Genomic DNA, 25,710 nt, shown 5'->3' with positions numbered 1-25,710 from the left:
TGTAGTTTTAGAAGTTAAACATGCATTTTCATTTTAAAATGGGATGTCTGGTGCTGCACTAGGTTAAATAAATCTGCTTGCAATACTCTTAGAAGGTCTTGCACTTTCATGGTAAATTTTACCTGGAGTGCAAAATTGTCTTGACCTCTTCTGGGTCTTCTTTCCTGTAAGAAACCAACCAGCTACTTTGATAGTTTGACCTCAAATACACTGAGGTGAAATTAAGTGAGGCAGCAGCAGATTTCCTGGCAGGCAAGGCAAGCAAACTGGACTGCTTTACCTAGTGTAGTACCAGACATATTAAAACTGCTATAACAAAGTTTTTAAAACTGCACCTTTAAGACCTATTTAGCAAACTGAAGTGGAAAATAGGTATGACATATAAAATGTTTATTATTTTATTTTTTAGCTACAACTAATTTAATGTACACCAAATAATAATTGTTAACTTAAAAAAAGGCAGATAATTCCCATCTAAACCCATAATATAGACTGGCTGGACCAGAAGGAAAAATATGCAATACAATAAAAAAAAAGACAAAAAGTTAAATTACAGGGTCATATTTAATTTCTGAAATTTGCATCAGATGATTATTACTTTTATCAAATAATGTATACAAATTGTGTAAAATGGTAACAGTGGTAGTTTATTCATCCATACAAAATAAAAAATAAAAATAATTGTGGGGAAAAAAAAAAAAGTCTACAGACACCCCATCTTTTCTTAGATTCATAGTTACCTACAAGGCTTCCCAAAAGGGGTGTACTAGTTTAGATGGAAACTTGCATTTTCTTTAGCAATAACAAAAAACTAACAAGTACTGTATCTGTTTGACTGCAGCAAGTTTAACAACCAGTGTTAAACTCATAACACTTAATTGTAGCATTGGGGGCCAGTTGCATCAGGTAGCTTATTCAACTGTGCAATTTACTTGTATAGACTGGCTGTCTGAGCTAAAAAAAAACAAAAAACACAAAAAAACATAAAAGCACACATGTTGAGTTTATGCATGTTAAAAAGCACCTCTGCAAATAAAAACCATACAATTTAGGATGAACTATAAAAAAAAAAGCACAGACAGGTTTGGCATTTACAGATTATGTTGTTAATATAAGGGGGGCAGTACCGTCATCTGGACTTAACTTTAGGGCCAACTATGAATTTCTTAAACCCCATGTTCCATCGCTGCTTAACCTTTGTTGTGCTTGGGGATTACATGTTTCAACTCCGATGTTTTAATCAAAATTAGTGTTGCCCTACAACAGATAACAAGTAAATGAGCCTGACTCTACCCATGATAAACCATATAGCTGCAACAGCTTAACTATAAACCTCTATTTGGGCATAAAATGTGAGTTACTGTAAATTAAAAAAAAAAAAACACCACACAACAACCTTAGCCAGTCTGCTTTCCCAAATGCATTAAGTGTATTAACAAGAAAGTGGTCCCACCTTGTGAAATGACATTGGCAGGTATCACTGCTCCCTTTTTTAAAAACAAAAAAAACAAAAACAAACATTGGAGGCAAATGATAAAAAAAAAATACACACATGGATAAACACGCTGTACAGTACTTAATAAAACTATGAATACAAGATTCCTTACTGACATTTCAGTTCAAGTTTGTTTCCTGAAAGGGAAACCATCTTAAATGTCCGAGTCCTGCTCCCTTGAACCAAAGTTTCTGCCGAGCCCTCCCCCAAAACCTTCTGTAAGGTTTAGCCAATCAAGCTCTCATTATTTACCTGCTAGTCCTGCCAGCATGATTGGCAGACAATTGTTCCCCATAAATTGCAAGTGATTCAGTTCCTGGGAAGTGTTTTGTTCCTGCTGCAAAACTAAACCTCTAGCTGAAACATTGGCACACTGTTTGCTACTCCTTGTGTCATCTTCTACTGGTGGTTGTGGTGGGAGGAGGAGGAGAGATTCCTCTTATTCAGTCAGCTGTGGAACAGTTGCACCATTGAACTCAAAACAGACAGATTGTTTACCAATTACATTATGATCCAAGACGGGGCCGTTTTCTTGGGGATGCTTCCTCCTCCTCCTCATCTTCCTCTTCATCATCTGGGTAATCCACAAGCCCAACTAAACCTGCCTGCTAATTATACAGGGCAAAAAAAAAAAAAAAACCAACAAGATAGCATAATCAGCTGTGGAGTAAAGCATTACAATTTATAGGTTAGCATACATCTAGCTAAAACCTCTGAAATAATTTCAGAAGCTTGGGGTTAAAATAAAAACCAAGTGTAAATGTTTAATACACCCAAGTGTAAATATTTTTAGTAAGCGTGTTTCCACAGGTTGAGAATCCCCCCCCCCACATTCATTTGCTATACCTCAACTGGGGCTAGTTAAATTATTACTGTATGTTTAAAATGCAATCAGGGTAGACCCAATACATTTGGCAATATAAAAATGTAACAGTCCAGTTTAAACCCTGCTAACCTTTGTCATAACAGGAGCTGGCGAACTGGCAGTCTTTGAGGAAGAACTGTTAGTGCTGACAGGCAAAGTTGGTGCTGTCACAAATTTACTGTTGGTGCTGTTTGTTCCATTAGCTGCTCCGGCAGAATGAGAGAATGCAAACTTAAAGCTGCCACTTGGGGTCCTCTTCGGAAGGTTCTCTTTGTCCTCATTTTCTTTAACTGCTACACAAGACAATATGTAATATTGAAATATCATCATCCTCAAAGTGTAATTAAATCACAAGATAACAGCTTTGAAAGTTATCAAAACAGACAGTTGCCTGTTCTGGTAACACTAACAGCCAACCTCCCTTGAAATTGGACTGGCTCAAAATACCACCTACCACATGCAGCAGTTAAAATAATTCACCATCTGTATTTCACAAGACTGCTACTAGGTTGAAATTGTATCTTTTTTGGTTAGTACTTTGCAGTTGAAATAGCAAAAGTAATGCTGGAGAATAACATTTAAGTGTAACTCACAAAATCTATTCGTAAGAATATTTTTGAAATCAGAGTGCTTTGGAGACAATACCCTGCTCCATACATGGCAGCGGCACCATATAGAGTTGCGAAATATAACATTTGGTACTTGCAGTAACGCAGGCATATATATCTGTTGTGAATTTAGGTTTTCAAAAATTTGGAATAAGTTGGAATAAAAGCTCAGTTTGGCATCCTTGGATGTTGGAATAAGATTTGGTGCACTTTGAAACTATTCATGCGAGATTGATTTTGAATAAGTTTAGCTTCAATTTGGGATTTTTGCTTTTTGTACTGTGTTTTAATTATTTAACAAAAGGCAATGCAGAATACTGCATACTCACAATATGACCTCATTAACTTACACCACCAGTATCATTCACTTTGGTTGTCCTTTTGCTATAACGAACCCCTTGATATAACAAGCAAAAAGCTTGGATCCCAACAGGTTTGTTGTAGCGAGGGTGTAATGTATTACGTAATTAATCCACTCAAAAGATCAAATTTTTGCATGCGATTGACATTTAACGTGCGATTTATAGTATTCACACATTGTCAAATGGTTCCTGTTAACACTAGAACACCACAGCAGTTATTCTGATGGTGTGAGGTTTTCAAATTTAAAATTACTGTAGTAGTTTTTATTTCACTTGCACTCGTATCTAAGCCTGACGTAACTATCAACACTTATCTGCTCTGGAATTGCCCTGATACTAAATCGTACTGTGTTTTGTATTTGTTATTAGGACTGATATTGTATTTTGTATCTTGCTCTAAACTGTACTGTAATTCTTGATATGTATTTTATTTTGTATACAACTATAAGTCACCCTGGGTAAGGGCATCTACAAAATAAATATTCTATTTTTTGATATATACACAAGCCTGTTCTCGCACTGGACTCAGCATCAACTCCATCGTTTTGTACAAGGAATGCACCGGGGAATATCAGTAGGAGAGACTTCATCTTGAAGCTAGCCACAGCGCGTCAGCAGAAACATTTTGATCAGAAAACTGCAAAGCAGCAAGCTGCTGCTGCTCAGCCTGGATTCAGTGCAGCGCTGAGTGACACATGCAAGAAAAATGTTAATTTCGTTTTAAAATTAATAATTTCATTGTTAGTTTTGTATGTACAACGTTTATTAATTTCTCATTTTCTGAAGTAAAATAAAAGATAAACCCTTTTATATGTAATTGTTCATTTAAATACAGTTATTTGTCTGCTTGAATAAAGCTTTTGAGTTGTATACGATAGTTTGTCTAAAATGTAACTGTCATAAACGACTGCCGCTGGCGGTTTTAGGTAGAGTATAACGGCGGTGGTTCTAGTGTTAGCAGAGGGGGAAAAAAAACAAAAAAAACCCAGACTGCCACCTGATGAACCTTTGAGGTTTAAAACTACTTTTGAATCCCTGGCTAGTGAATGAACCTTCGAACACAGCCCTACAGAAAATTAAAAGTACCTTTTTTTACTTCAATAAACTTCCCATAGTTGTCAGAAAAATCATCGTCAGTCTTTGACTTCTCTACAGGAGGTACAACAGCTTCACCTTCCTCTTCATCATCTTCATTAAACCACATTACTTCGTCGTCTTCCAAAGCCCTCGCATCGCTGCAGTATCTGTTATTACGCAGTATAGAGGGTACACTATGAATAAAGATTCAAAGACCTTTGTTAAGAGACGTAAAGAATGTACCGTGTGGGATAGAATCCATACATAGGAATATAAACCCCTACATTACATGGAACGGTCAACATAGATCATGTGCGACATTCAGTTTGTTTAATCATTGTCTGCAACACGTTCCTTTCCCAAATTTGACATTGAACAGACAAGCTGATAATTGGGTGTCAGTAGTGTAACAAAGTGGGTCATTATGAGTAGGGCTACTGTATTTCGGTTTTTAATTTTATTTTTCGGAGCTTATTTTGAGCTATTTGGAGTTATATAAATCTTTTTGGGGGCTTTCGTTTTTGATATACTGTATGAATGAGTGTTTTCGTTTACTTACCAAAATGCTTGAATGTTTTTTTCTGATAAAATATTTATAGTAGTAACTCGACAGTACTTGCACACTTAAGTTGTAACTTCTTTCCTTTGCTTTTTCTTTACAAAATCCCTATGGTCACGGGCACATTCTTCTGGAGTTTTTGTGTGGAGGTATTTTTGTACATTTCACCACAATTCTGTTTTAAATCATCCGTATCGTAATTGTAATACAGCTTTAAATCCCGCTAACAAGCCTCAATCCTAATTGTAATCTTGTTTTAAATCCCGCAAGCGGAGCCTCCAATAGAAATGTAGGAATGTGCTGTCACTCCGTAGTTGGGGAGGGTTTTGGAACGAATAGTATTTAGAACGAATTAATGATAGATGCAAGTCAGAAGGGCGGGACATTGCCCAGTAGCACTGGGAAATGTATTTATTATTTTTGTAGTATGTTTTATTTTTTAATGGGAAAAGGGTAAAGTTAACATGAAGTGATTAACCATTTCCAGTTTTTCCAATGTTTATTGGCTATCCACTGATAATCTTTAGCCCTAATTAAGGGGTACATTATACATAGGGTTTCTGATTTTCGGTTTTAACCGATAAAACACAGATGCAAAAAAAAAAAAAAAAAAAAAAAAAATGAAATCCGTGGATAGCCAATAAACACTGGATTAATTAATAAAATTAATAAACAATTAATAAAACCCCAAAAAGAGGCCCTAATTATACACATGCTACAATTCAAATGCGGACAAGCAATTTTGAAAATAGCATTCATTAGCCCAACCAAATAGCCAGACCTAGATCCTTAAACCTCAACTCAAAAGAATGAGCATACCAAGTTATCACAATCTGGTAACCCATTAAACAATAAATTGGATATTTAAATGGCTATCAGTTGTGCACAGTACTATATAAATGACCTATGTATTTTTTTTTTTTTTTTTTTTTTTAATTTAGTCATTATTTTTTATTATTTTCTCTGAATTTGATATATCCAATTATTATTATTTTAGCACAGCTCACCACTACCACCCCTGCACCGACTTAGGAGCAGCGAAGACGGCTGTGGAATAGCCTGGACTTGAACCGGCAATGTCCAGGCTACAGGGCACATCCTGCACTCCATGCGGAAAGCCTTTACTGGATATGCAACTCAGCAGCCCGAAAGTTTGACAGGTTGTCCTTAAATTGCTAAGTGTCTTGAAAATCAGAGGTTGAACCCAATAGAATTAATTTTGCTTCATAGTCAAATTAAACTTGCTGAATGTTACATTAGTGTACTGAATTATACTGCTTTGTAGCTTTCCCATATATGTAACAAAATTGACAAATGTGACATTTCAAAATCTAACACGAAAACACTGTAGTACTATTACGGCTTCCAGTAGACCTGCAAAATCATTTTGTAGTTTGTTTGTTTCTTTGATTACATATTAAACAAAGTATCTTTTTTTATGTCTCAACCCTAAAATTCTGTAGGTCAGTTTGACATGTACCTATGACTCGCATTTATCCCCACTGCTATAGTATATATACTGACCTATTCAGTCTTTCATTCTTTCGCTCCTTCTCCTGCTCATATCTAGTGTTCAGTCCTTTAAACGTCTGAACATATTCAATAGATTCAAGCATTTTGTAGAAGTTGTCAATTATGTGTGCAGTGAGTAACTTAATATCCTCCTGTTTGAAAAACAAACAAGACCTTGAATTAGTAATCAACATATTACACAATTATAATCCATGTGAACCTCAGCACCAGAAGTAGAGGACTACAACAGAAAAAATGGTTAATGTATAAGCCTGTCCTTGTTATTGTTGATAGTTATTCTAGACTGCAGCAAAAGAAATAGGACTAGCGTAAAACACAATATGCATCAAAAAGGCAGGCCCCTTAGAGCCATGGTGCTCAAAGGTAGCCTGGGCACCAGATGTATCCGGCAATGACGCACAATTATTAAAATCAAGATATGCATTAAACTGTAAATAACTTTCATGCATTAAAACAGTGGGTTATTCATCCTATTAGGTTTTCCTTAAATTGTTATTTAAGGCATAAACTTACTCACTGCATTTTACCAATAACATTGAAGTGTTTTCTTTTCAATATATACTCTACACTGATTTAGCAGCATCTACAAAACTTAGACTAACATGTGTGCTCCATCTTACCTTATTTTGCTCGATACATGTACTGTCTACAACCACTGATCTATACCACAAAAAAATTGCTACAGGGCACATATTTGAAATGCTTACCACTTTGATAAATTCGAAGAGTTCAATAATTGCCGAATTCAGAAGATTATATCTTGTTCCATTGTCCAATAAGGCATTTATGACTGGCTCAAATAAGTTTCCTTTGATGATATAGCGATTATAAAACTCATCTTTCAGGCCAATAATCCTCCTCATAAAACGCAGGGCACCTGTAAAACACAACTGTGCAATTTAAAAAAAGGCATTCTAAAAAAAATGTTCTAACAGTAATTCCCATCCCATTGACCCACGCAACTTTAGTTCCCTCATTCCAAGCACCACATTATATGCACCGCTCTTTAGACAATTGGATCCCACTACAACCTGTTAATACAAGTTTAGAGCTATCAGTACCACCAAAAAGTAGATTATGACTACATCCACATGTACCTGTTAAGGATGGCAACTTTAAACAAACTCTAAAGAAGCGGTCAGACATTTAAACCAGTCACATGACATTTCACCAAAACATATGTATGTGTTAGTAATAGGGGCGAGTCTGAATATTCGAGCATTATAAACAGGCTTGCTACTTTTGGTAATTGGTAAAGCTCGTTAAATGTTGAATTCCCAAAAAATATGAGTTTGACTGAAATAAATTTATATACTACACATGTTGGTAAAACCACTCACTATTTATTTTCTTACCAAAAATAATCATTTAGAAATCATCTCTAGTTACTGTAGTTTTTATATTTGCTGTCTGTTCCGTCTCCATTCCACTCCACAATGCCTGGGGGTCGTCAGTCAGTGGTCAGTTAGTACTGTAGTTTCATCCTATTCCGACAGATCTCGTTGACTGAAGCAGTGCTACAATGCTCTCTTTTGCCAGGTACAGCGCCTGTGAAGTCTCCGCGGCAAGACGAAGCGGGCCTGTCTGCCTTGCCTGTAACACTATCTGGCTGTGCTAAAGCAGGAGAGGAGGAGCGCAGACTCTGAATGATAAGATAGTTCTGTTAAACTATCTAATGTTTTGTTCTGTGCATATTTTTACTCGTACATTTATGCTACATAAGGTCTGTGCAATACACTTACATGCTGATTTACTACGATTTATTTGAGGCCATTTTTTAACGTATAGCTCAGCTGTGACCAAACGTTAATTTAATTAGAATGTTGGTAACCGTGGTATGATAAAGGTCTATTTCACCCATTCTCTACTTGAATTGAAAAATAAAGATAGAAAGAAATATATCTCAATTGTCAATTCCGCAAAAAAAAAAGTTGAATTGTAGCAAGCCTAATTATAAATAAAATGGCTACTCAAATGCTTTGATCAAGTTTTGAATACTCATACATTTCTATAACAAATTGAAAAATGTTCTAACACCTGATATAAGCAACGCATGGAAGTTTTTTGAAAAAGAGACCAATGTGCAATGTAATCTCTGCATCACTTTTTTCATACATTCCCCCCCACTACCCCTACCACAGTATTTATCAACAGGGATCCTAGGAATCAGGTTGCTGCAGAACAGATTTTCATGGATTGTGTATTTCTGGAGATTTTTTGGTTTTACACTTGGGGAGGGGCAAAAAAAACATGCAAAGCTTTTTGCTTGTTTGATTATAACCAAATCAATACACGTATAAGATCTAAACATTAAAACACAGGCAACTTTGCTTTAAATTTTCATAAACATACCTGTCTATTAAAACTGCTTCCGGTATTCAATTTTCAGTTTACTTCAGTATTCAGAGCTGTTCAAAGATGTCAAACAATTAAAAAAAAAAAAAATCACCCTTAAAGATCGGGTCAACGAGTTTGGCAAGGCCTAATTTCACGTCAATGGTAATGTGCTGTTTTGTACTTCATCCAGCAAGGCTGTAGATTACACTCGCAGTCACACCAATGCAAAACACATGGGAAGCACTTAAACTGTATGAAAGGAAACGCAAACAAGACGAGGCCAAAAGAGCAGTTGAACTTTTTTTTTTTCACAACACAGGGAACTATTTGTAATATTTGAAGTAAAAATAAAAAGTATGTTTCTTTTATTGATTAATGGCACTGGTAAGCTTGTAACTTGCTTAGAATTTGAAAGCGTAACCATTTTTTTATTATTTAACAGACACATTTATCCAAAGCAACTTACACACGTTGCACTAATACAAGGTTACAGTTCAAGAATAAAAGTTATAAACTAAAATACAACAGACAAGTGTAAGAACAATAGATACTTCCTGTGTTAACTGTTACACAATAGTACTGTTTGTGTGTCTTATAATGTGGCAGGGAAATTCATTTTAGCCCTTTTATTTTACTCGTGGAATGTGGATTTTTCTCCATCTGAGAATTTCATTTTTTTTATTGCAGAAACTAGGATCCCTGTTCATCACAAATCAATGAGTTCAATGCTAAATTATCTAAAATTCAAGCACCCATCTGCTACTTTGGAAGAAAACACAATGTGGCAAAAAAAAGCAAGCATTGCATCTTTTACAGTATACAGTGTTTAGGGATGCCGTGCATCTCTGGCTGAAAAAAAAAAAAAAAAACTGTATTAATTACAAAAATTACTGCATAGTATATGCTTCCAATCAGTTTTGTTGAAGGGGATGGGTTTTGAGAGCTTATGGAATGTATTAAGCCAGAGTATACAGTTCCAGCATATAAAACAATCATGGCTAGACTTGAAGATTAATGAAGATTGAACTGCAGCTGTTACGGCAAGTTGGCAAAATTTGCCATTATGACCAATTTGTGGACTGCACTGAAGTCTTATGGAAAGCATCGAAAATGAGCCGTTTTATGTATAGACTAACAAATGCATCGGAGAACAGAAGTTTACCAACTTACAGTGGCTTTCTTTACAACATGCCGTTTGTTTCAGAATTGTGGAAGACTCTATTAAAGCCTGGTTCATGTGCAGCACTTATGTTGCAGATTAATGCAATACATCAAGCGCAGACAGCTAGCTGTCCAGGACGCATCGTGTTGCAGCACTTTTGATTGTGCAAAATGGTCGCAGCTGTTCATATAAAAATACAATACTTCAAACACAATTGGATACATTGAAGTAGATGTGCAGAGTTTGTATCTCTATACAGGAGGATTAAAAAAAAATTAAAGCGCCGTTGTTGCTCCGTGACACATTCCCTGAATATGATATTAACTCTTTGCAGTCCTATGTCTGACATTACATTACAAATTGGACCTGACAAGCGCTGAATAAATGGACTGCCAAGGGTTAAAAGTACACTTGCCATATGCTTAATCCACATACCATTAATAAGCTTATAAGTGATATATTCTAAGATTGTCTGCATCATTTCAGTTGAGGCTGTGTTTGTATCTGGGTGTTTGTGTGAGCAATTTACTAGCTACGTCACACTTGCTTTAGCTGCTGCAGTGGCTGGTTTGTGTATGAGGAGACAGGCTGTGTCATATTTCAATTGGCTGCTAGCCAGCATGAGTGCAGGGAGTGCTTTGGATTTGTGTTTTGTGCTCAGAGTGCTTAATTTGACTTTTCTGATGTGTACCTAATAAAATACTACTACTGATTGAACATTCCTTGTGTCTGCGTGTGTATGAGCAGGAGGCTATGTGGTCCAGCAGTTAAAGAAACAGGTTGTAACCAGGAGATCCCCAGTTAAAATCCCAGCTCAGCCACTGACTAATTGTGTGACCCTGAGCAAGTCACAACCTCCTCGTGCTCTGTCTTTTGGGTGAGACATTGTTGTAAGTTCACACACACTAATCTCATATCTTGTAAAGTACTTTGTGATGGTGGTCCACTATGAAAGATGTTATATAAAAAATATTATTATTATTATTATTATTGTGTTCCTAGTAAATCCTTGATCTTTGTAACACCTGAATATTAATATGAGAACTAATCAACCCAGATACATTAAATAATTAATTATTGAATTGTTCCTACATTACAGTAAAATATTTTAGGTATTTTAGAATGACAGATGAAAGGTTTGACGATCGTTAAGGTTGTACGCTTTTGCAAAAAAGTCGCAAGTCTCAAGATTGTAGATGACGTACTTCCGACTTGTCGCACAGGGTTGGAGACCCTCGACTCCAACCAGAAATTATGTTGGAGTCTGAAGTGTGTGGTTTTGTACTCAAGTAACATTTAAACTGGTCAGCAGTCAAAAGCAATAGTCTTTATATTACTAGTTTTGGTGTACTATTTAAAAGGTCTTGTGTATGTTGATGTAGCTAAAACTACATTATTGGATTAACTTTCCATGAATTCTTGCTTTTTTGCCACATCTTGTCAAGTAATATGACCGCTACTGGAAACATATGCGACAAGTGAGAAGATGTAGCTTGTTTTGCACACACACTGCAGATGTGTGCAAATGCTGGCCTTGATAAGGCAGCAATCAAAACTACAGCTGCAGCTAGCAACTTGGTCAATTACTTCCATTGCAGCGCTGATGCAGCCCGTGCACTGAAAGAAGCACGAACAGTTTGGGACACCTACACATTCTTTAATCCAGTATAGCCGCACTCGATGGAACAGCATTTGTGCAATATTTGAACAGTGAATAAAAATGCAGTTTTGAGTGATCGACAGGTTATCAAAAAGCAATGATAGAACTGAGACACAAGGACTGGTAAAACATGGCAGAAATGGTGTGGTCTGGCTGCAATTCAGTGAAACTGCATCTGTGTTTACATCACAGCTCCAGGATGTGAAACCTGGGATTCATTTTTTCATATACAGACAATGTCACAAAAGCTTTTTGGATTTGAGAGGAATTGGTAGCCTTTGCCCTGGCAAAGAGGGCAACAAGGATCTGCCCACAACAATGGAGGTGCTGCTGCTTCCCCACAGAAGCACTCTGCTGCAGAGTCAAGCAACTGAAATGGTAACATTATTATTATTATTATAACATTTTATGTAACTGACACTACATAACATCCAGGCGTGACTTGCAAGTTCAGAAAGGAGGATGTGTCAGATGGCATTCTTACAGAATTCTGTTTAATGCATCTATAGCCTTTAGTTTCCACTTAAACATGGTCGTTTCTTCTATGCAAATGTTAGATATGATCTTCATGAATAAAACATTTGAGTTGTATCCGATAGTTTGTTTTTCATTTTTCACAGCGAAGCAGTTTAAAAATGTAAACATCAAATTGACGTGCACTGCGGTTCTAGTGTTAAGTAACATACTATTTTAGTAATATTATCAAAAAATTTATTAAGATTATAGGTTTATCTTCATGGAGACAACTAACTACAACCACTGTTTAATCAAAGAAAACATTTAAATATATAAAAAAATGTTGAATTATTCATTGTAATATATTCTTAAATGACGAGTGTCTTGTTTTGTTTACTTGTAGCTTTTGTCACGTCTCTGAGGTTAAAATAAGTCTTACTTAAGGATTTATTTGCTTAGAAAATACTAACAGGGCTGTATACAATCAGAATGCAACAAAGTGCATGTGTATAAATAGTTTAACCCTTAGAGATCCATTTATTCAGCATTTGTCAGGCACATCAGTTCCCCCTTCTGTTCACATGTGCTATTTATTTTACATACGCGGTTTCAAATATTATACACCCCCCCCCCCGTGTAAAATGTGTTTAAAAGGCACTGAAATTACAAAAGGACACTCAGTACTGCATCTTCAGCCAAGCCCCACCCCATGTTTGCTGTATTTTTCACATATCTCTTTATAGACGTGCATACTGATAAATCCTTTCCTGATCACTTGTTTTATCACCAAACTCCTCAATAATGCGATCATTATTTTATTACTATAACATCTCAGAAAGCTCTGCAAATGTCCATGATATTGTTTGAGCGCTGGATGCAGAAGCAGCTCTCTCCTTCGTTTGCGTCCGTCTTATCTCTGTGGTGTAGCTGCTAGCTCTATCGCTTAGATACGCCCCCCTTTTTCAGCTTCACTCGGCTCCTATCGGTCTCACTCAGCTATTGAAAGGTTTTCTCTGCTTTTTCCGCAGAAAAAAATGACTAGAGACCTGTGCTTTACGTCTTTGATGATGTCGGACAAGGTCCAACATCGGACTAGAAAGGGAAAGTTGTAATGTCGGACCAGGTCTGACATAGGACCGCAAAGGGTTAAAGTATGACACTGCACAGAGTTTATACGTTCATAAAAATGTACCAAAATGCACATCCCTAGTACCTGTAGCTTATTGACAGACACGTTCCTCCATATACCCTGAAGCCGTTCTCTAGACATGTAAAAATGAAAGTATAACATACATAACGTAAACAATATACACAAGCTGAGAATACGTCCACCAAGTTCAAAATCACAGTTGGTTAACTGTACTTACATAAGGCCAAGAATGTGTGTTTTGAGTTCATCAGTACCAACACCCGTCTTAACAGATCTTTGTTCATGATGTAATTTTTGATGTGATATGTGTGATGTTCAACACAGAATGTAAGCAGCTCCAGAATCAAGGCCAGCAACTGAGCTGTCTGAAAGTTATCTAAATAACAAGACACAGAGTAAATAAAGTGAACATTTAAAAACAAATACTGAGGCTTCAAAAACAAACTAGTGCCACCACCCCCTAAACCCCAACCCACATTAAGCAAAAGTACTTATATTTTTGTAGGCAACAAATTTAGAAGTCAGAATTGACATGTGTATTTTCTTTGTATCCTCCACTTTAGGTTTTCCATACATACGCTAAAAATGTTTACTGTTGCGCTGGGCCATTCAACTTTTTTGGGGGATAGACAAACCACCACCACAGGAATTAATACTTTTGGGAGCCTCTGAACATAATGGTTTCCAAAAAGTTAAAAATAAAAACAGATGAATCCTAATGCATCTAACCAAGAGCTCTAGTTCTTCATTACAAAACAAGAATCTAATATGCAAAACCTTGCACTTACCAGGACAAATTGCACTAATCTTGTTGGATCCAACTACTGCATCTGACAAACAATGAAGTACACACCAGTAAAGATCTGAACTGTTGTCAAAAATGAATAAATAACCTTTACCGATTTCAATTGTCGCAAAAACATTAGTGGTGCAATTATTTAACATTGTTGGTAAAGATTATGTGGAGGAAAAAAAAAAAAACACAACTGTCATAGAATTAAAAACACAAGCAAACAAAAACAAATCTGTATCGTAATATACAAACTGCATGATTAAGCACTACTATGTCTACAAATATTTGTGCACACATCTGTCTGAATATTGAGATTACAGGTTCATGTTATACTTTCCCAATTTTTGTTTTAAATATATTTACATAATCCCCATTGGAAGTTTGATTGGTATAGATACTGGGTTAAACATTTAAAAGAACTGTAGCATTTTCAAGTCAAACAATGCTACATTACTCATTCTATCCACTTAAGCAAGATTTAGACACTTACCTTTTCCTGTTTTTTCTGCTGCTGTATGGGCCAGAAGAGGAGCAGTGAGTACCTGCATGCAATACTTGTAGAAAAAGCTGAGAAATTCAGTCTTTTCTGTTTTCTGAGAGAGAAGAAATTAACATGTGCTATTTGATTAAAATTATAGGTTCAAACAGTTTGACGATAACCAATATATGTAAAGAGAGTGTTTACCCAGTAAAGCTTTCTTACATTTGTTGGTGCCAACATGTTCTCAGGATCAATTAGAGTCCGAAGGAGCCCTAATAATTGAACTGCTCCTCCAAACTCAGGGTCAGCATCACATATCATTTGCTCAATGACGACATTTATAAGGAGAATGTCCTAGATGAAGAAAAGGTATGTGAAATACATTTTTCCTAATACAACACCTATATCTGATACCAAGAGGCATTACTGTGGTCACATGGTGTAAGTGACAACCATATTTTGTTATGCAAAACTAGGAGAAACATTGAATATGAAAACAGCTATGCACTAACTGTAAAGACAGTCTGAAGTGAGTTACTATGCAACTTTGGGAATATAACAATTGAACCAGAATAGAGCTGTGTGCTTCAAAGTGTGCAGCTCTGTAACCGACACGATCAGAAGGTAAAACAAAGTAAAACAATTGTTGAAAAGTACTGCGCTGAATACAGCTTTGTACTAAATATGAACAGTGTAAAACTCCAGAATCTTTAGTTGCATGATATCAGTATTGCTACCATATTAGGAGGTCAATGTTATTTTCACCAACACATTTAGCACACCTTGTTTATATAACCCTGCAATGTGATCTGTTCACTTTAGGGCTCCCATGTGAAAATAAATATCTAAATGCATTCCTGCTGGACTGCAGTCCAGCTACTGTAGCCATGTGTTTTGGGGGACTGTGACAGAGAAAGAATATATCTTGGTTATAAATCTCCCTCCCAACCTGTGAGGGCACTGTGTAAAAGGAAAACAGTGCCCCAGACTGGATGGTCTGACAATTCATTCCAAGTGAAAGGTGGAAGTCAACCATCTAAAAAACAGGCAAAGCTACAGTACTCCAAATCATTGCCCCAAAAAGGGAAGCGATGTGGTTGCACTCGCTTACCAAGGGGACGTGGCTGGGTGATCTCTTCCTTTTGCTATGGTTAAAATCAAAACAGAGGAAGGAGAACTGTAAAATAACAGTGACTTTTGTTTGTTACTTTTTTTTGACTAATTCTACTTATTTGTTCTTGTTAGACGGCTAACATGATACAGAGATCTCGCTTAAAGCCAGCACCAAACCCGGACAACACTTCACAACTGTGCACAAGTAAATTGTATTTCACCACTAGCAATTTAGCACTCACTCTGGACTTGTGATCGTTCGTGTGTGTGTGTTTTACTATGTTTACTCTTTCAGGACTGTAACCTGTTGTTTTGGAACAGTGTAATACACATTGCTGTGTATTGCCTGGGATAATTCTTTGCGGTAACCAGACCAGGATTATAAATAAATGTTTCAGTTTGGATTGTAAACTTCGTTGTCTGTCTTCTGTTTCGTAATCACATCACCTCTACACCTGCACACTGCAAACCACTTTGCCACAGGGACAGATTGTGTATATCAAGTGAAATCCTAAAAGGTGGTGCTATAAAAATCTATTAAGACTACCGCAATGAGTGATAAACCATTTCAATTCTCATGCACCGACAATTTCTGAAAGATTCCAGACAGTACACTACGTTCTGCTATGCATTACACAAGGTGGCACAAATGTATTTATTTTATTTCCTAGCAATCAAGCCTACCTTTGCAGGGTTTCATATTGTCCATTTTATTATCAGGGATATAATTATTCAGTCTGTTTCACATTAAAAAATAAGACTATGCTAACAGCAATAAATAAATATATTTATTTTGGAGCTTCATAACTATCCGACCAAATCAGAACAGTTGCCATCTATGCAGCGACTGAAGCCAAGAAGGAAATGGAAATTGGCATTTGTGCTTTCAATTTTTTTTTTTTTTTTTTTTTTTTACTATTAAAAAGAGTACTTACATCATCACTCTGCTGAGCTTCCTGCATAACAAACTCCCGTACCATGGATGGACTAAACTCTACCAAATAAGAAAATATGTCTGTTGCTGCAGCCCTCACTTGCAAATCATCCATGCCCTGTGAAAAATGTTTTAATATGCATTTTATTTCATACACAACAAGTTGTAAATACATAATATAAAAAACTGTCTACTGACAGCTCATTTTAACCTGATATTTTAAAATATATCCATGGCTGTCTGCATACTCCCCTACCTACCAATAACTACATACTTTTCTTGCACACACAGGACAGAATTTTAACAGACAAAGTACTAACCATTACTATTTCTAGAGCAGGAAGAATTCCCAAGTTAGCAAGAGTCTTGAAAAATGCATCTCTGTTCTGGGGTTGTAACGTTTGGGAAAATGCACAGAATTCTTTGAAAAAGTTAACCTGTTAAGGGGGGGTGGGGGAGTGGGGGGGAGAGAGAGAGAATGTCGGATTGTTGATGACATATAGATAACAAAATTACATAACTTTAGATTGTAACATTCTTTCAATTTAAATGAATACTCAATTTTGAATTAACAGGAAAAACAAAAAGCATAATTAATACATTACAGTAAATATAAGGGGTGCACCAATAAGATTTTCTTGGCCAATAGTTATTATTATTACAGTATTGTCAGCCTGAAATCAACTACAAAGCATTACTTAGGGTGACTTAGTCAAAAAGACGACGACAACTATCAATATTTAGGATTTAACCTTTTTTTTTAAGCATCAGAATAATATTCTACTCTCAGTTCTTCGTTGGATTTAATGTAGCATCAAGTCTTTTCTGCACACAACTCGCTATCCTATGGTTTTCAGAAATTAAAAAATAAAAAACACACCGCTATTTTGAGATGTATTTACTGCATTTTGGTCTCAGTGTTCTTGTGTCATTAATAAGAGAGCCGGACCAAACATTACATTCTGTGCTGGAAGAAAATAAAGCATGGATATCTGTGTACATTATCGGTCAAAATAACCAAAACTGCTCATAGCCGATTCTATTTGTGTGTTTGTTCAAATATTCACCCCAGCACTAAGTACATAACTACAATAAAACAAATTCTTCCCGTTACAACAAAAAAAGTTTTCCATTTCTAAAGAAAGTTTACTTACCAGTTCACGCCTCTTGTCATCATCAGTTGCTTCATCTGTTAGCTGTGCAAAGACTTCAGACAAGAATTTCTCATCTTCCTATTTGATATTACAAACAAAAACATGTTACACACAGACTGTGTGTACACACACATGGTGGTTTATAAATAATTTTGACCCAGAGTATAGTGACCTAAACAATAACAAAATGGCACCACTTGGACCTGGAAAAAGCTACCACATCCTTCCCAATAACCAGTATCTACAATTATGGAACTTACTTTACACACCCTACTCCCAACTATTTGTCGCTACACAGAAAGTTGATAAAAAGTATTTAAAAAATAAATGGAAATTGTGTCAACTCACCTGCAACATGCTGACGATCTCAACCTTGTTAAAGAAAATAAAAGAGGTCAGCGTTGAAAGAAAATTCTCCTCAAAAACAGACGGAGTTGGCAAGATGATGTCCTGGATATACTGCACCCTATACGTTTGATGGATTTTCTGCCTCAGTTCAGAGTCTGTGATGGGTATTACCTCTTTAAACTTGGCAGTTTTGGTTAAGAACTCCCTGTGCTTTTTTGGCTGTACCAGGGCAGGGTCATACTCTAGACAACCCACAACGTCCATAATGCAGTCATCCGAGAACATTACCTCAAAGAGAGCTGCCTTGTTGAGGAACAAAACTCCTCTTATGATTTCATATAAATGGTGCAAGCCTTCAGTGTTCTCAAGGTCCTCACAAACCTGGAAAAGCTGCAGCAGTTTTTTAATGTAGGCCTCATTCATTAAGGCCAGTGCAAGCTTTTCTCTGCGAATCGGAGAGGACAAAACAGATGTTACTAGATCAGCAATCTCTTCAAGTTTGTTAAGTTCACAAGGGGGGAGGTCAACCAGGTGACTTGTTTCAGGCATTTCTTCAAAACGCTCCTCCTCAGACTCATCAATAAGTTCCTGTGTGATTTCAACTGTAGGATCCTTTCCTTGCACCTGAAAATGGAAAGCAAATGTTTTCAGAATCAATGCTTCATCAAAGAGAAATGTACTGAAAATCAACTTATACCAGACCAGTGAATATTGAATTTTGGCAAGAAAGTAGTGTTCTGCAATACCTCATTTAGGGAGCCTTGATACTATACCAGCACAGTATCATAATATTTGATACTATCACAATACTTTGGATCTTATGTCCATTACATGTTAAATGGCTGCCAAATTTATTTATTTATTTTTTTGCAAGTGCAAAAGAGACTTATACACAGTCAATAATGCTACAGCGTGGTGGAATACTTGCTATTTAACCCTTTGCAGTTCAATGTCGGACCAGCTCCGACATTACGATTTTCACTTTCCAGTCCAATGTCGGACCCTGTCCGATATAATCAAAAAGACGTAAAGCACACGTCTCTAGTCGTTTTTCCTCAGGAAAAAGCCAAGAAAACCATTCAATGGCATAGTGAGACCGACAGCAGCCGAATAAAGCCGAAAAAAGTGGTGTGTGAGCAACAGTCCTAGCAGCTGTGCCATACAGAGATAAGCAGACAAAGGATATAGCTGAATCCGCATCCAGTTTGTGGATCCAACCTCCTGTTTGATGCAAAACAAATGCCAGACACAAAGAGTGGAAACAGTAGCAAGACAGAGTGACAACATTTTATATGGACAGACTGCCACAGTCCAAGAAAAAACCCAAACCACAAAAAAGGTATGCGTTTCCGCTAGGGCATGCGGAGGGATACACAGTACTACTGTCCCAGCCTCTCAGCCAGGTCTCTTGTTTGGAGGAATGTTTTGAAAAAACAAATGGTACAGGAGTACTGGAAAGACTACATAAACCTCAGTCACTTGTTTTTGTGTCATGCAGCAACATTACCTTGGGCTCCAAAGGGATTATACCACTTGCAATTAGGGTGAATTTTTTGAAGGGGAAAGGTCAAAGTGGCCTAGTCTCAGTCCTGTAAACACATGAAAAGCTAAAAAAAAAAAAAAAAAAAAAAAAAAAAAAAAAAAAAAAAAAAAAAAAAAAAAAAAAAAAAAAAAAAAAAAGGTGCACATATTTGGTAATTTTGAATTCGGGACACTCGGGGCAATTTAAAAACCCTGTCCTTTTAAAAGTGGAATAAAGGCTGTCAGATTCACAGGTCCAAATATAAGGAAAAACAAGTGACTTTTGCTCTATACAGTGGCATTATCTCAAATTGCATAAGGATCACGGGTAACACATTGACATGCAAGGTCATGTTACCCATTTCTAAAATCCTTATTTTGTGCAGTTTCAAAAAACATACTTATGCCAGGGTATCTCATTCTTTAGGGGTGTACTGGGCACATGAAATTGGGGTGGGTGCTATAGACCATGGGCTGCATATTCTTAGTGGAAAAATTTAAAGTTGCCTGGTGTCTGTCTAGCACAAGTAAACCCCCCCCCCCCCCCCCCAACACTAATGAAAAGATGTACATATAGGCACAGGTACATCCAGCTGCTTAAAAGTTTCTACATTCTTACACCAAACATTATCATTTTAGGGACTAATGTAAATCAGGAGTCACAAATTCACAGAAGGGGTTAACTACTGAGTCAGAGAATGCACAAGTGCATTAATAAACACTTTAAAAAATGTGCTTGAGAACTGCGATTTTGAATACTATTCATTTTAACGTGCAGAAGTTTGTTTCTGTTGCATTTTCTGTAAACAATGCGATTTTTACAGTTTTACAGTAACTTTCAGTTGTATTAAAAGTACGACTACTTACTGTAGAAATCACATTAATGTGTATGTAGTAACCTGGATAAGGGTAAATCCCTGGTCACACCTGGAACGATAACAAAAACGATTTTTTAAAAATCGTTCCAGTTCAAATTAATGGAGGTGGTCACACCACGTCGATAATGATCACCGTAAATGATAATGATAGCTATCGTTTCGATCACTTTTAGAACGATTTCTTCCTGCTACAACGATAACGATAAATATTCCTGGCCATATTAAATGACATCACCGGTCTGTTGTTATTCTATATATTTTAAACACAATAAACAGTAAAAATACAGGTAATGCAATGATTTACTACAGAAAAGACTGCCCTCCACTGTTACAATGCAGAACATCATGTCGGAAAATTGGTTCTAGTATATCAAGGAATCTTTTTTTGTGTTATAAATTTGATAAACAGCCATTAATATATAACTATAGCACAAGCACGACGTATCATCATATATGCTCCATAAAGACATATCAGTCTGCATATTGTAGTTGCTTTTTTTGCTTTAATAATTAGTATAAATATATACATAATTTATGGCGTACAGTCTATCGTCATTAAATAAGGTGTAATCAACAATACCACGTTCTTATTTTAATACCTTATTTTATGTTTTACTTTAATGGGAAGTGGTTGTACCCAAGGTGACCGTGCATACCCACGGCGTTTCAGCACTTGACTATACCAACAAGCTTGCAGAATTCACCTAACTCCTCCCTATTCTGTTTACCCTCACTTGTCTACTCTGTCTCCAACGCCTTCTGTTAATCTAATACAATAGGAGTATCTCTTAATATTCCTCATCACTGACCCTCATCTTGCTGGAAATAAAAGTGGGCGTGTACAAAAAAGCTGATTAGAAATACATGTTACCATTTATTTTTCAGTAAAAACAAGTTTAAATTGCAGTGAGTTGGTTCTGCTATTTACGATATTCACAACCGTTGCATGAAACTGGGGTTACCGGATTCTGCTGGTATTAATACACCACCTATCTGCGCTTACAAGCATTTGTACTGAATGAAATTATGTTAATTAGTTTATTTATTACCATCCTCCTTGCAGTTCATTATATTAAAACTTGTGATAAATTGCATTTTTACCCACCATCAGACCGAGTGACATGTCATACGGTGCATTAAAAAAGAGAGAGGCAGCACTTGTTATAGGCGCTAAAACGTGCCTAACCTCAAAAAAAAAAAAAAAAGGTTTACAATTTGTTTTTTGCTGCATGTGCTGTCTGGAGCCATGTAAATACTAATACTAACAATAATAATAACAAAAATGTGCAGTTCTTGAAAAGAAAGGGTTTTCAAAAGTTCTGAATCTGATAAAAAAGAAAACAAAACAGTTCTCTAAATGCAAATTCCTTTTAAAACAATTCTTCTTTTACATTGAGTTTTTTCTTGAGGAACACTAAGTGATCTTCATGTTCTGGTTCACAAAAATTTTAAAATCTGCCAGAGCAGATTGAATTTCGCCATCACTCTAATGAGATATCAACATTATTAACTAGCCTCCGCTCAATTTCCATGTCACTCAGCTGCCAGCGGACTTGAAGAGTACATGACAATAAATAATATTTTCTAATGACCAGTGTAGACCCAAATTAATGTATGCTCATGTTTGTATTAGCAGATAACATTTTAATTAACAAAACAAATAGTGTATTGATACAAGGGTCGCTATAATTGTGTTGTACAGTCAAGAAAAATATCATGCTTCAACATTGGAACTGATGAATCGGCACACCTCTAGTGGTTAGCCCTTAATATGCCTGCGGGAGTCACTTAAACTAAATAAAACTGAAGGAACTACCATAAAAGAAAAAAGTAAACTTCAACAAAGAGATCCCTTGTTATTCACTTTTATAAAATGCTTTCGACATTTTGTCCACCTTCAACAAGATTGCTGTTGTCATCTGGCTGAAATCCAAAATAGTTCCACCCCAAACTTCTCCAGCATTCGCCATTATAGCTGTAGTAATTAAATTTTCAGAGAACGCGCAGGGTAGTTCGTTATTTCCGCCAAACGAAAATGAATAAGCTTACAATTACTGTTTTGTTTTAAAAGCTTAAAAAACAAAACAAATGTTATCGAAAAAACAATACTTTGATATTTTTATTTTACTCTGATATTAGGTATCACGATATACAGTAGGTATCAATATACCATAGAACACTACAAGAAAGACTGAAAAAAGAATACTCTTCCTGCACAAATCACATAAGCAGCCAATAACAAGAACAAACTTTAATAGCATCAATTAGGCCTAATTTGCGTCTGATGCCAACAGCAAACTAGCCAGTGCTACGCAAGTAGTGCTACAGGTGGTTTAAGGAACATGTTCAATGCAAAATTAAAAAAAAAAAAAAAAAAACAGATTAAAATAGTAAGATAACCTTTTCTCACCCTAGTAGGTTAGCTAGAAGCCAATACTAAAATACACAAAGGTACTTGCATACTTCCAATAAACTACAAAATAATTCAGCATTCATGCAACAAATGCAACTTATGTAAATGGACAGAGAGAAGAAAAAACAGCAGTGGACACAAGATCAACTTAAACTTTGTATCCTTTTGTGTCATACAGCTGTGGGGGGGTGTGGACCGACACAGAATTGACCTGATATATAGTTTAACATCCTGTTTGTTAAATATGGTTGCACAGCTGCAATGAGAAAGTTTGGGGGTTACCAAAAAAAAGGCAAACATACAACCATAAGCTCTCTGCCTCCAGGAGTTTAAAAAACGCAAATAATCAAATCATTGGAACAATATGTTTATTTCGGTTCAACATAAAAAAGAAGTTGTCACACTGTCTAAATATTAGAATTACGTACAGTAAACATTTTATGTTCTGATGCATTTGAAATTGAATCATTTACTCCTGTGTCTTTGACCAAACTACTGCATACAGGTACATGTCCTACTAGTTAGCTAATTTGCATTTAAAAAATATGTATTTTGGGATTAAAAGATCACTAATGTATGTGCAAATGGGCAACGCTGAACATTTTTGTACATACACAAAAAAAACACCAAAAAAAACACCTTTATGTTTTTTTTTTTTTACAATAGATATTTACTGTACCTGACAAATCTTCTCCCAGATTTCATCACATCCAGCCTTTTCTTGAAAACTCAATGCCAAATCATAATTCTCAGCTTCAGACCAAACAATCAAGGTGTCCTGTAACACAATTAAAAAAAAAAAAAAAGTAAAATGTCAAAAACAGTATATTCACCAAACACTACATACAAACAGCAATGATGATTATACTGAACATGGACTGATAGTTTTGCTTAAATATCACTTATTTTCTACAAGGGTCTTTGCAGGCCATTTAAACTTCACATTGCTTTAAGAAATGGTGTTTTGCATTGAAAGCAAACTGGTTTATGCATTTAGTTGGACTGAAAATGGGCAACTGTGAACCACTAACCAGGAACAAACTTGCAAAACATCTTAAAATGGCAACAGGACAATTCCTGTTGATCAACAACATACATGATGCAAGTGTTTGAATGAAACCTAAGTATTTCTTCAAAGATGATATAAAGGGAGAATAAAGGGCTACAAAATGTATCTTAAATGAAAATTGCAGCACAATTCATTCTTCAAAGAATGACTAAAAGCCCATTGTTTGGCTGTTAACTACTTTTTGCAGTAAAACTACTTACTTGTTGCTTTTGATATGCTGTGTTGGGACTTATTTTAGACTCCAGAAGAAGAGAACCTAAAATGAAACCTTACATTAAAACTATATATATATATAAATACCAGTACAATCATTACACAACCTCAAATAAAGATGCCATAATAAGATACTTAAGCAATTCACATTTTTGTTTTGGACATATTGGGGCAAATCATGACGCTGGAGTTACTAGGTACTGTAGTAACTATATATAAATGCAAGTGCAGCAGAACAGAAAGCAACTGGCCCACCTAGTGCTTACCACTACAGTTTGCAACTCAAAACTATGTGGCATGATGAAACGGAACCCTCAACTTGCTCTTCTGAACCCGTTAATTTATATCCTGTACAACCATTTTAATGCCACGGTGCACTGCGGCGTAGTTTTGTGTGTGTGTGTGTGTGTGTGTGTGTGTGTGTGTGTGTGTATATATATATATATATATATATATATATATATATATATATATATATATATATATATATATATATATATATACATACACACACACACTTGCTGTTTGGTACGATTTTTAAATCAGTTATCAAAAGGTGAGGGAAACAGCAAGGCGTTTTAATAAGCAAGAGACCATAACCCCACAGAAGTCATTTCTACGTGGAGAAAATAGTATTTATCCACGGAAGCAAAGTTATTAATTTCCTTCGCAGACAACAAGTAGGATATCCAACTGAACAACTGCAGTCAGTATTTGTCAAGGTTTTCCTTGGTTGTTTACTTTGTTAATACCCCAGTGACTGTGTTGTAAAGTACAAAACCGTTTAACTCTCTTTAAAAAAAAAAGGTCGCACCGTTCAACTACAGATTGTTTATTAATTGTATTTTAATTACTCTTTGGCCTAGATGAGTTGATGTTAAAATTTCAAACAAATAAAAGATGTAACCTCACCATCGGACTCTGCCCGGACTAATAAGGTCATTCCCTTTAGTCGCTCGACGTAGGTAGAGGAGACGTGCCCGGTGCCCCTGTCGTCCCATTGTCTGTCTTCATTCAACGTGTACACCTTCACACGCCGCCGCGTATCCGACATGACTGCTCCTCCTTAACTGTGCTTCTCTATGAATTTCAATTTTTAAGCCAGCGATTTAAACTTTCAACTTCAACACGCATGTTCCAAACAAACTACTCAAACCACTGTGATAGTCAAAAGTGTGTCCTTTAATTTGGGGAGAAATAACTTCGTTTAAGCGTGAAAAAGCAGGAACTATTCTCAATTTCCATTTAGACACATAAAATAACGTCTCTGTGAAAACCTTCAACCTAATACAACCAACCATCCGCCATCTTGTAACCCGATCTTGTGTCTTTTTCTTTTGCTACGTCAATCAAAACGACGGCCGCCAGGGGTCTCCTTGCAGGGGCTACGGAAGCCGAGAGTGAAAATGAAGGAATGGCCGTAAATTAGCACGCAGTTTGATGTTGCGACAGTTTAAAATAACGCCAGGGTACTTTTTTTGAATTGAAGATAGTTAATTTTCTTATTTGTATTTGTTGCATGAATGCTA

At 36.1% G+C, this 25,710-nt stretch overlaps 1 protein-coding gene across 6 annotated transcripts; it reads right to left on the bottom strand.

Annotated features, from left to right (window-relative positions):
- Positions 1-545: 545 nt before the first annotated feature.
- LOC121317279 (serine/threonine-protein phosphatase 4 regulatory subunit 3) lies at positions 546-25,710 on the bottom strand. Of its 6 annotated transcripts, none has more exons than XM_041253034.1 (16): positions 25,094-25,680; positions 24,169-24,224; positions 23,579-23,677; positions 18,088-18,711; positions 17,740-17,817; positions 16,906-17,022; positions 16,587-16,703; positions 14,761-14,892; positions 14,548-14,650; positions 14,053-14,094; positions 13,482-13,640; positions 7,207-7,376; positions 6,491-6,630; positions 4,417-4,601; positions 2,451-2,650; positions 546-2,103 (listed from the first exon to the last, which is right to left on the bottom strand). In XM_041253034.1, the coding sequence occupies exons 1-16, from the start codon at positions 25,233-25,235 to the stop codon at positions 2,002-2,004; spliced, it is 2,466 nt and encodes an 821-aa protein (XP_041108968.1). In that variant the 5' UTR covers positions 25,236-25,680; the 3' UTR covers positions 546-2,001. The 6 variants fall into 6 exon arrangements, with proteins under 6 accessions (XP_041108968.1, XP_041108970.1, XP_041108966.1 ...); XM_041253036.1 differs by having other exon boundaries at positions 4,417-4,574; positions 25,094-25,679; XM_041253032.1 differs by having other exon boundaries at positions 2,451-2,653; positions 25,094-25,675.

The sequence above is a fragment of the Polyodon spathula genome, chromosome 6 (assembly GCF_017654505.1).
Source record: "Polyodon spathula isolate WHYD16114869_AA chromosome 6, ASM1765450v1, whole genome shotgun sequence".
NCBI classification, from domain to species: domain Eukaryota; kingdom Metazoa; phylum Chordata; class Actinopteri; order Acipenseriformes; family Polyodontidae; genus Polyodon; species Polyodon spathula.
The sequence above is the reverse complement of the archived record's forward strand: the minus strand, read 5'-3'. Positions and strand labels throughout refer to the sequence as shown.